This window comes from Somniosus microcephalus, chromosome 31, assembly GCF_052327205.1.
Source record: "Somniosus microcephalus isolate GS21.2 chromosome 31, FLI_Smic_1.0, whole genome shotgun sequence".
Lineage (NCBI taxonomy): Eukaryota > Metazoa > Chordata > Chondrichthyes > Squaliformes > Somniosidae > Somniosus > Somniosus microcephalus.
In genome coordinates this window covers 26431046-26443579 of record NC_141017.1, presented here as the reverse complement: position 1 = coordinate 26443579, position 12534 = coordinate 26431046, and the positions used below count along the sequence as shown (strand labels likewise).

Sequence of the window (12534 nt, the reverse complement as noted above, 5' to 3'; positions counted from 1 at the left end):
ATTACACATCTGCCCCATATCATCCAGCCACTAATGGATTGGCCGAGAGGTTTGTCCAAACATTCAAGAAGGCTATCAAGGCAATGTGTAATGAAGATATACCCCTACAACACAAGGTGGACAACTTCTTGTTTGCCTACCGGAATGCGACACATGCGGTTACCAACCAAACTCCAGCCATGATGTTCTTCAATCGAAGACTACGATGCCGCTTGGATTTGGTTAAGCCAAACGTCCGAAGAGATGTGGAGAACAGGCAGTTTCAGAATATGAATGAAAGGCCGACCAGGAGTTTTAAGATAGGTCAACCAGTTTTGGCCCGGGACTACCGCACTGAGAAATGGCAGCCAGGAACGATTTGTACACGACAAGGACCTCTCATGTATACCGTGGACGTTGGGGAGAGCATTGTAAGATGCCATGCTGACCAGATTCTAGAGTCACTGGAAAATGTCAACTCCACACCATGATCTGATACACCTGGTAATGAAATCGACGTTCCAATTGCAGCTACCGCAGAACCGGTAATATTGGAAGCAGATGAACCAAACAACGACATTGATTCCGACTCAACATTGCCAGAAGAACCTGATACTCCAAAGAGGCGTTATCCAGACAGAATTAGGAAGCCTCCTCAAAGACTGAACTTATAATTGCTTAAACTTAACCAATGTATCTAGCAACAGTAATTGTGATTGTAATTCGTTATCATTAGTTGTTAAATGAATGTTATGTACTGTTTATCCAAAAGGGGAGGAATTGTTGTGTATGTACCTTTAAGAGAATAACTGGTCTCAGGCTGCAGTACCGGCAGTGACCACCCCTGTATAAAAGGCGCTAGAGAGCCTCTGTTGTTTAGATTCATTTATGCCTTTCACCAGTAAAGTTCTGTTTGTTTCTCTCCTGCTAGTCCATGTCTAAATCATTCACGGACTTAACACCCCAGGGGAAATGGTAGCCAGGCTCTACTAGGTCCTCACCTGATGCCCGCGCATGCTCCCTTTCCAGCAAGGATTACTGGACAGCGATCAGGAACTGGAACCCGGACTGGTTCTCTCCTCTCTAATTCAGAGGCTTGAGGCCAATTGTAGCTCTCCTGATACTTGTCTGTCACACATAGTGATTCAGCTACACATTTCTCCCTGCACCAACTTGCCAAGGCTACTTTTTTTGGGGGGAGACCAAACGCAGATTGGGTGACTGCTTTGCGGAACACCTCCGTTCAGTCCATAAGGAGGACCCCGAGCTTCCGGTCGCCTGTCTCTTTAATTCACCGCCCCATTCCCACTCAGACCTCACCGTACTCGGCCTCTTGCATTGTTCCACGGAAGCTCAGTGTAAGCTCGAGGAACAGCACCTCATCTTCCGATTAGGCACTTTACAGCCCTCTGGACTCAACATAGAGTTCAACAATTTCAGATCATAACCTCGGCCCCCATTACATTTTTACTTCTTTTTTATCCACACCTTTGTTTTGGCCTTTCCCCCCCCTTTTTCTCTCTCCCACATGGCAGCTGTCTCTCATTCTGCCAGTGCATTTCACACCTAATCTAGAGCCGTCTTTTGTCTCCACTAGTCCTACCACCATCTCGTCTCGTTTTGAATACCTCTTAATGTCTCTTCACTTCTCTTTTGTTCTCTCCCAGCCTGGCCTTTTAATCTATTTCATTTCCTGTGCTTTTCCAGTCTTGACAAAGGGTTTGACCTGAAACGTTGACTCTATTTTCTCTCCATGGATGTTGCCTGGCCTGCTGAGTTTTTCCAGCATTTTCTGTTGTTATTTTGGATTTCCGCAGCATTTTGCTATCGTACTTTTTTTTTATTCGCTTATGGAATCTGGGCATCGCTGGCAAAGCCAGCATTTATTGCCCATCCCTAGTTGCCCTTGAGAAGGTGGTGGTGAGCCGCCTTCTTGAACCGCTGCAGTCTATGTGGTGAAGGTACTCCCACAGTGTTGTTTGGGAGGGAATTCCAGGATTTTGACCCAACGACAATGAAGGAACGGCCGATATATTTCCAAGTCAGGATGGTGTGTGACTTGGAGGGGAACTTGGAGGTGGTGGTGTTCCCATGCGCCTGCTGCCCTTGTCCTTCTAGGTGGAAGAGGTCGCGGGTTTGGGAGGTGCTGCCGAAGAAGCCTTGGCGAGTTGCTGCAGTGCATCTTGTAGATGGTACACACTGCAGCCACGGTGCACCGGTGGTGGAGGGAGTGAATATTTAAGGTGGTGGATGGGGTGCCAATGAAATCTCTGAGTGAAAAAAATTCTCCTCATCTATCCTCTAGATCTTGTTCCAATGTCCTTGAACCTAGTTATTGACCCACTCGCCAGATGGATTTTTTTTTCCTTATTTACTCTATCAAAACCTCTCATCCTCTTCAAAAGCTCTATTAGGTCTGAAACTCACAAGCTCATCCCAGTTAAGTTCCTGCGCTGTCCCATCACATCCCTACTCCAATCCAAAAGCACCCCCCATGGTCATGCGGCCGAATCCATCCTACAGATCAGCACAGACCGATCCCAAACCAGCACAAACGGGTCAACCTGACGAGGTCCCCTTGCCCGCTCGTTACCTGCTGTAAGTAGTTGACAAACTTGCACATGAAGTCTCCAAAGATCCAGCTGGGCAGTGGGTAAAGAGTGGCGGTAAATGGCACACAGCACACCAGGAATATAATGTCTGTTGTTGCCAGATTAGCTGAAAAGATATAGAAAGAGAAAAAAAAAGAGAGAAGAGTTACTTAGTCCTCGGAGCTTTGGGAAATGCAGCCTCCTAAATGGTTTCTAGAAACAGGCAACACAGGGAGAAGAAGGAGGGAACAAGCTTGGTCCCTTCTCATGGGTGTAAGATGGTGTGAGAGGAATCTGCGACCTGTGGCTCTCGCCTGTTTTCCGCCCTTTTATAACTTAGAATTGCTGGCGCGAATTCAAGAACTCATTTCTCTTATCTGGAAGGAGGAGAGCATATCAGGGGATCTCAAAGACTGATACCTGGGATGACAGGAATGACGTACGAGGAGAGATTGGGTCGATTGGGCTTATACTCGCTGGAGTTTAGAAGAATGAGAGGGGATCTCATTGAAACTTATAAAATTCTAACAGGACTAGACAGACTAGATGCAGGAAGGATGTTCCCGATGGCGGGGGAGTCCAGAACCAGGGGTCACAGTCTAAGGATAAGGGGTAAGCCATTTAGGACAGAGATGAGGAGGAATTTCTTCACCCAGAGAGTGGTGAACCTGTGGACAGGCTGGGCTTGTATCCGCTGGAGTTTAGAAGGCAGTTGAGGCCAACTTATTAAATATATTCAAGAAGGAGTTAGATATGTTTCTTAAGGCTAAAGGAATCAAGGGGTATGGGGAGAAAGCAGGGACAGGGTACTGAATTTGGATGATCAGCCATGATCTCATTAAATGGCGGAACAGGCTCGAGGGGCCGAATGGCCTACTCCTGCTCCTATCTTCTATGTTTCTATGGAAGGTGGAGCCCGGCAGCAGGCATTTTGTGAGGATGTTCTACTTCATGGTGTTTTGCCCAATGACACTATGAATGGGGGAATCGACCCATAATCCATCGTCCCAACTGACAGTGAGAGGGACACGATGAACCAGTTCACACTGGCGAATGGCCACATTTGGACGGAGAGGCAGTATTACCTCACATGAAGAGTGACCAGTATAGGGGTACAGTGGCATAGTGGTTATATTACTCAACTAGTAATCCAGAGGCCTGAACTAATAATCTGAGTTCAAATCCCACCACAGCAGCTGGGGGGAGGGGGGAGTATAAATTCAGTTAATTAAATAAATCTGGGATTTAAAAAAAAAGCTACTATCAGTAATGGTGACCATGAAACTACTGGCTTGTTGAAAAAAAAAAACCATCTGAATCACTAACGTCCTGTAGTGGAAGGAAATCTACTGTCCTTACCCGGTCTGGCCGATATTATCTAAATGGTCTGAGATGCAGAGGGATCTGGGTGTCCAAATACATGAATTGCAAAAGGTTAGTTTGCAGGCACAGCAACTAATTAGTAAAGCTAATAGAATGTTATTTGTTTATTGCGAGGGGAATTGAATACAAAAGTTAGGGAGGTTATGCTTCAGTTATACAGGGCATTGGTGAGACCACATCTGGAGTACTGTGTACAGTATTGGTCTCCTTATTTAAGGAAGGATGTAAATGCGTTGGAAGCAGTTCAGAGAAGGTTTACTAGACTAATACCTGGAATGGGCGGGTTGTCTTATGAGGAAAGGTTGGACAGGCTAGGCTTGTATCTGCTGGAGTTTAGAAGAGTAAGAGGTGACTTGATTGAAACATATAAGATCCTGAGGGGTCTGGACAGGGTGGATGTGGAGAGGATGTTTCCTCTTGTGGGAGGATCTAGAACTAGGGGTCACTGTTTAAAAATAAGGGGTCGCCCATTTAAGGCAGAGATGAGGAGAATTTTATTCTCACAGAGGGTCGTGAGTCTTTGGAACTCTCTTCCTCAGAGGGCGGTGGAAGCAGAGTCTTTGAATATTTTTAAGGCAGAGGTAGATAGATTCTTGGTGAGCAAGGGGGTGAAAGGTTATCGGGGGTAGGCGGGAATGTGGAGTAATCGGATCAGCCGTGATCTTATTGAATGGCGGAGCAGGCTCGAGGGGCCGAGTGGCCTACTCCAGCTCCTAATTCGTATATGTGACTCCAGACCCACAGCAATGTGGTTAACTCTTAACTACCCCTCTGAAATGGCCCAGCAAGCCACTCAGTTGTACCAGACCACTACAACAAAGTCAGCACTGTGGGCGTATCTTCACCACACGGACTGCAGCGGTTCAAGAAGGCGGCTCACCACTGCCTTCTCCGGGGCAATTAGGGATGGGCAATAAATGCTGGCCTTGCCAGCGACGCCCACATCCCATGAACAAATAAATAAATTTTTTAAAAAGGAAAAGGATAATGATGAAAAATTAAACCGAGGAGTCATCTGGAGGCAAATGGCACTTTTCTGAAGAGGAATAGTGAACTTGCCCATTGTCCAGCCCAACATTCATCCCTCGAGCAACTTCAAAACAGATAAACGGTTGTTCATCTCATTACCATTGCCATTTGTGGGATCTTGCTGTGTGCAAATTGGATGCCACGTTTGATTTATATAACGGTAATTCCACTTCAAAAGTAATGAATTGCTTTGTGATTCACTCTGGGATGCCCTGTGGAACTGAAAAGAGCTATATAAATGCAAATTCTTTCTTTCTACAACCCTGGAATGATTTAAGAAATGGTCGGGTGTTGTAATGGGGGTAACTCCAGGCTCTGTTTGGATGGATGAGCTGGGATGGGTCAAATGGCCTGCCTCATCTGTAAGTATCCAACTTGATCATTTAGATTTCATTGAAAAGTATCTGTCGTTTCTCCTCTCCCCCTCCACCCCCCAAATAAGATTTACCTCGTACTTTCTCACAATGGTGATGCCTGTTTAAAAAATGCCCCATCCTCCATCTTCTTCCCACCCTCATAAACCTGTGTAATGTTCTTCCCTCTGTCCCCGGATGGCACCACTCCCAGCTGCCCAGATAAGAGGGGAGGCAGGTGTTGTGGAGTATTTTAAACCAACACTCGACACAAGGTTTTAGATCGATAGTCAAGTTGTCTTTATTGCACCGGTGCGGAGTCAGTCTGCTCTGTCTTAGCCAGACTTTTTCCAAATTGGTACAGCAAACACTATGGGGGAGAAATTCGGTATCGCCCCATTTGGGGCGCAATTCTCGGCCGGGCGCAAAGGCATAAATTATCGCCACCTACTGCGAAATTGGTCTGTTTCGCCCCTGGAGCCGATTGCAGCGCTAAATCATGCGCTGCACGACTCTCTTAAGGCGCTAAGCCGGAGGAGCGAGGCGCTAATTCAGAGGGCGGGCGCAGCGCAGGTGCTGTCAGTTAGCGATTGCACACAGACACGCTGGCACCGGTCAGCTCTTAAAGGGGAGGGTCGATCTTGATTTGCAGCCGCACCCTGCGCATCGGAGCCCTGAATCTCGGCCTGGACAGACCTGTTGCCAAATCCTGCAGCCAAGGACCATGGAGAGGGCCAGGGAGCGAGCGCAGCATTTCAGCGAGGGGGCCTTGGAGGCTCTGGTTGGCGCGGTGGAACGGAGGCGATCTCTCCTGTACCCGGAGAGTGGCAGGAGGCCTCTGCCCAACGAGTACCGAAAAGCTTGGAGGGAGGTGGCTCACAGAGTGACTTCCAGCAGCATGGTGCCTAGGACCCCTGTGCAATGCAGGAAGAAGTTCAACGACCTCACTCGGGTCGTCAGGGTGAGTGCCTTTTTCAGAAACCTCTTCATCCCTCCATCTCGACCTCGTTTTATGGCCAAAGTGTCTTGAAAGCCCCAATGCCCAGCACTCCTCCAACACCTTTGGCCCTTTCAGGAAACTCACATGCACATTCAGCACTTTGCACACTGTAAGGGCTATTCGACCATGGGAGGCATTTCAGCCAAGATCATGGCTGCACACAGTAAGGGCTATTCCACCATGGGAGGCATTTCAGCCAAGATCATGGCTACACACAGTAAGGGCTATTCCACCATAGGAGGCATTTCAGCCAAGATCATGGCTGCACACAGTAAGGGCTATTCGACCATGGGAAGCATTTCAGCCAAGATCATGGCTGCACACAGTAAGGGCTATTCCACCATGGGAGGCATTTCAGCCAAGATCATGGCTGCACACAGTAAGGGCTATTCCACCATGGGAGGCATTTCAGCCAAGATCATGGCTGCACACAGTAAGGGCTATTCCACCATGGGAGGCATTTCAGCCAAGATCATGGCTGCACACAGTAGGGGCTATTCCATCATGGGAGGCATTTCAGCCAAGATCATGGCTGCACACAGTAAGGGCTATTCCACCATGGGAGGCATTTCAGCCAAGATCATGGCTGCACACAGTAAGGGCTATTCCACCACGGGAGGCATTTCAGCCAAGATCATGGCTGCATCTTTACTCAGACCCTGTCCTTTTTTTTGCAGGGCAAGCTGGCGCATAAAAGGAGACAGCAGCAATGGACCAGGGGAGGCTGGCCTCACCTTCAAGCCCTGACCGATCTGGAGCAGCGAGTCCACTGGATTGTGGCAAGCCGGATGCTTGGCCCCGTTGCCACTGGAGACGCCGACCCCGTTCTGGCCAGCAATGGTAAGGTCATCACCTTTTTGACCTCTCTCCTTCCACTTGTTCCTCACAACAGCACCCTTTGACACTCTCGATCCAAATCAATACATCGCTGCACTCATTCCTCCCTTGCTGCCACCCTGTCCTCACGCTAAAGCCACTCTTGTACCTCCCTGCTTTCAGATGCTGATTCACCAGGTGAGGAGGCGGGCCCTCAAGCTGCCACTGGGAGTGAATCTGAAGGCGAGGAGGAAGAGGAAGCCGGACCATCAGCGCAACCCTCTGCCGAGGCAGCCCATGGCCATACTGGGGACACGCCTTCCCTGGAGGGGAGCGGGGGGGAATGGTCTGATGAGGGTGAAGCTCCAGGACCCAGCGGGCTGCAGCAACGCGAGGGGGGTAGGGAAGCTCGGGGGCCTTCTCCCCGGAGGGAGAGTATGGCCTCGAGTCCTGCTACAGTGAGCGCAGAAGAGGTGCGGCTCCTCGCTAAAATGAGCGCCCAGGCGGAACAAAGGCACACTGAGCTCATGGCTGCAGTGGCATGGATGCCCGAATCCATTGAGTCACTGGCAAGGAGTGTCCAGGACTTCAGTGCAGCACAGGCGTCTGCCACGCAAATGCTAAGTGCTGCAATGCAGTCAGTGGGTGGTCTCATGCAGATGCAGATTGATGTCACCCTCGCTGGTTCGGCCACATTTCCCCGGGGCCCTCCCGCAGATTGTTGCGCATGCTGAAGTGCTGCCCCGTGGGAGTGCCAGTGTGTCGGTCGAGCGGGGAGTTGCTGTCCTCTCTCAGGATGACAGCATTCCTGCTGTCAGCTCTGTCACTTCTCCACTGCAGTTGCCACCACCTGTAGGACAGACTGCTGCCGCCCATGCAGAGTTGGAGCAGTCAGCAGCCGGGCCCTCCAGGCCCAGAGCTGGTCCAGGCCGTCCCTCAAGGGCATCTGCAGTCTCAGTTTCTGACACTCAGCAGCCTTCCCCCAGCCTTGCTGCAGCCACTGGGTTCCCAGTGCGGAGGAGCTGCAGGGTGGGAAGGGGCCAATTTCGCAAGGGAAGCAGATCACCCTCGAAGGGCAAAAAGTAGAAGGTGTGGCAAAATGTGGTTCATTGTTTTTTTGAAGGCCGAGGATCGTGGTCATATTTTTGTTACTGTTTTGGACATTGTCTCCAGGTTGTGAGAGCCAGTAATGTGATTGACTGTTTCTTTGTGTGTTTCTTTCTATTACTTAGTCATGCGGGAAGGATACACAGTTTTGTTAATAAAGAAGTGTCTTAATTCAAAATGTGCATGTTTGCTCTTTGCACTCATTGTTGCCTTGACCGGCTTAGGGGTTGCGGCATGGTGCCATTCAGGTTCTTTGAATGGCAGAAGCCATTCCCTCAGAGGGGGCCTAGAAGCGACTTGCTATAAGCCTTTGACAGACGGCCCTTGCACTTTGTGCCTCCCTCCCGTCTTGGTACTGCTGTTCCTCCTCCTCCTCCTCCTCTGCTGGTGCTCCAAGGCCCGCTGGCATTGGCTGGGTCCTGAGGATTGCCAGGTTATGCAGCATGCAGCAGACAACAACGAAGTGGGAGACTCGCTCAGGCGAGTACTGCAGGGCTCCTCCAGAGTGGTCCAGACAGCGGAACCGTTGCTTGAGCACGCCGATTGTGTGCTCAACAATGTTCCTGGTAGCTTGATGGCTCTCGTTGTATCGTTCTTCTGCAGGGGTACTGGGCGAACGGAGCGGGGTCATCAGCCAGGTGCACAGAGGATAGCCCTTGTCCCCGAGAAGCCAGCCTCCTGGGTGAAGCGGGGCCTCAAAACGGTCTGCCACAGAAGTCTGGCGCAGGATGAAGGCATCATGGCTGCTGCCTGGAAAGTGGGCATTGACAGCGAGTATCAGCTGTCTGTGGTCACAGACCAACTGGACGTTCAAGGAATGGAAGCCCTTTCGGTTGCGGAAATCCTCGGCATTCTCTTGCGGCGCCCGCAAAGCCACATGGGTGCAGTCAATGGCGCCCTGCACCATGGGGAAGCCCGCTATTCTTGCAAAGCCCGCTGCGCGTCTTGCTGCTTGTCGGGGGTCACAGAATCACAGAATCACAACAGTGCAGATAGAGGCCATTTCGGCCCATCGAGCCTGCACCGACACATATCCCACCCGATCCCCATAACCCCACGTATTTAATCCCCCCTAACACTAAGGGCCAATTTTTATCATGGCCAATCAACCTAACCCGCACATCTTTGGACTGTGGGAGGAAACCGGAGCACCCGGAGGAAACCCACGCAAACATGGGGAGAATGTGCAAACTCCACACAGACAGTCACCCGAGGCCGGATTCGAACCCGGGTCCCTGGCGCTGTGAGGCAACAGTGCTAACCACTATGCCACCGTGCTGCCCTCATTCATAGGCTGCATTAAGAGATTAATGATGAGAGAATCAAGGTGTGTGATACAGAACAAGGGAAATAGGTGTATCTTCCATGGGATGTAACAAGGAATCACCAAATTCTTCAATGTACAAGGCCTATAATGAAGAAGCACCTGTGGCTTAATGAGGTAACCAACTCTCCACTTGCCTGGATGAGTGCAGCTCCGACAACACTCAAGGAACTCGACACCATCCAGGACAAAGCAGCCCACTTGATTGGCACCCCATCCACCACCTTAAACATTCACTCCCTCCACCACCGGCGCACCGTGGCTGCAGTGTGTACCATCTACAAGATGCACTGCAGCAACTCGCCAAGGCTTCTTCGGCAGCACCTCCCAAACCCGCGACCTCTTCCACCTAGAAGGACAAGGGCAGCAGGCGCATGGGGAACACCACCACCTCCAAGTTCCCCTCCAAGTCACACACCATCCTGACTTGGTAGTATATCGGCTGTTCCTTCATCGTCGCTGGGGTCGAAATCCTGGAACTCCGTCCCGAACAGCAGTTTGGGAGCACCTTCACCACACAGACTGCAGTGGTTCAAGAAGGCGGCTCACCACTACCTTCTCAAGGGTAACTAGGGATGGGCAATAAATGCTGGCCTTGCCAGCGACGCCCACATCCCATAAATGAATAAAAAGAAACAGTTATTCACCACAAATATTACTTTAAGACTTTTGTTCACATGGTTTCCTTTACTTGTGGGAGCAGGAGGAAATATATAGTCTACGGAATGTATCTGCCCACGACACGGGGACGCTGAAACTATAACCAGTGTCCCCGGGAATGAGAATTACCTGTCAATATCATTTTGATTTAAGCTGTTACATCTTGGATTCTCCAAGTCCAAAGGGGAAGCCCGTGGCTGTAGCATTCAACTCCCAATGTAACTGGTTTTCCTCCCATTATCAGGCATTAAAGCTGTACCCACTTTACTGGCCAGCAGAGACTTAGATGCATTGTTACTTTCCCGCACTCTCCAGATTCAATGGGCTGGATTTTGCCAGCCCTGGGGAGGCGGGTTTGGAGGCGGGACAGCCGGGAAAATGGCAGAATTTGGGGGCGGGTACCCAACCCGCCCCCAACCCACCTCCATGCCATCTTGCCAGGGGGCGGGTAGCCGACCCGCGCCAGGTCCCGCCTCCTCGAGGCAGGAAGGAGATTAATGCCAATTAACTGCCCGTTAACAAGTCGTTAACAGGCAATTTTTTGGCTAATCCCTATTTTGAGCCCTGAAGTGTGGGCTTCCCGACGGCTCCGAACCTCGCCAGGGTCAGCGAGGTGGGCTGTTTGTCTGTGGGGGTCAGAGGGGCCGAGATGTCCGGTGTGCAGGTGAGTAATGGGTGCACGTGTGCAGAGGTAAGTGTGTGAGGTGTGTGTAAAGTGTTTTAATAAGTTTTACTTACCTTTACTTCTTCCTGCAGGCTTCCTCCCTTCAGGTCTCGGGAGTCCCTGAGCTCACCGGCACAGAAAGCAGAATGGCCGCTGAACTGTCAAAAGCTGCAGCATTCTGCTTTCTGGTCTGGAAGGCTTTCTAATTGAGTCTTGAGTAAAGACACAACTTAGAAGACAGATTGTCAGTGATTGACAGCTTCACAGAGCTGTCAAATGATGACAATTCATCTATCAAAAGCTCTTGACAGATGAAACGGCACTCGCTGATGTCACCAGTAACCAGATGTCCCTTAATTGGCCTGGTAAGCCCGCTGGGCAGGCTTAACAAGGTCGATCAAGGGAAAATAGCATGGATTGGCCACAAGTCGATGGAGGCAGAACTAAAACCCAGCAAGTGGGAGTCCCGCCTCCAAAAGCTCCCCATTGACAAAAATCCAGCCCAATGGGTGCTTGTCCAGAAATGCGTAAGAACATATCCATACGGCTGCTCGAGCCTGCTCCACCATTCAATAAGATCATGGCTGTATAGTGCAAAGTGCAGCTGGCAACACCAACCGCACTTTCAGGTAAACTTACAGAATTGCCCTCTCCTGTGTAAGTATAGGTGTACTCTGGTAAGTAGCCATAGTAAGCTTTTAAAATATATATCCACATATTAGTACTCATTCGGCAATGGCAATGCAAGGTCAGGCCTGGATGGGTGGAGATATCACCTCATTAACCGTCCACGAGAAGAAATCCCCCATGGCACTATTTCGAAGAAGAGCAGGGGAGTTCTCCCCGGTGTCCTGGGCCAATACTTATCCCTCAAGCAACATCTAAAAAAGCAGACGATCTGGGTCATTATCACATTGCTGTTTGTGGGAGCTTGCTGTGCGCAAATTGGCTGCCGCGTTACCCACATTACAACAGTGACTGCACTTCACAAAGTACTTCATTGGCTGTAAGGTGCTTTGGGACATCCGGTGGTTGTGAATGCACAGCAGTCAGATGTCATAGAAACATAGAAACATAGAAGATAGGAGCAGGAGTAGGCCATTCGGCCCCTCGAGCCTGCTCCGCCATTTAATGAGATCATGGCTGATCATCCAAACTCAGTACCCTGTCCCTGCTTTCTCCCCATATCCCTTGATCCCTTTAGCCTTAAGAAATATATCCAACTCCTTCTTAAATATATTTAATGAATTGGCCTCAACTGCCTTCTGTGGTAGAGAATTCCACAGGTTCACCACACTCTGGGTGAAGAAATTCCTCCTCATCTCTGTCCTAAATGGCTTACCCCTTATCTTTAGACTGTGACCCCTGGTTCTGGACTCCCCGACCATCGGGAACATCCTTCCTGCATCTAGTCTATCTAGTCCTGTTAGAATGTTATAAGTTTCAATGAGATCCCCTCTCATTCTTCTAAACTCTAGCGAATATAAGCCTAATCGATCCAATCTCTCTTCATACGTCATTCCTGCCATCCCAGGTATCAGTCTGGTGAATCTTCGCTGCACTCCCTCCATGGCAAGAACATCCTTCCTCAGAAACATAAGAACATAAGAAACAGGAGCAGGAGTAGG

General features: G+C 49.9%; 1 protein-coding gene across 1 annotated transcript in view; it reads right to left on the bottom strand.

Moving 5' to 3' along the window:
- The window catches only part of LOC147097669 (G protein-coupled receptor 54-like), a 55980-nt gene that overhangs the window by 30547 nt on the left and 12899 nt on the right, over positions 1-12534 (bottom strand). The window contains exon 2 of the mRNA XM_085971666.1: positions 2573-2697. Within this exon, the coding sequence (XP_085827792.1) occupies positions 2573-2697 (125 nt within the window). The remainder of the gene's footprint in view (positions 1-2572; positions 2698-12534) is intronic.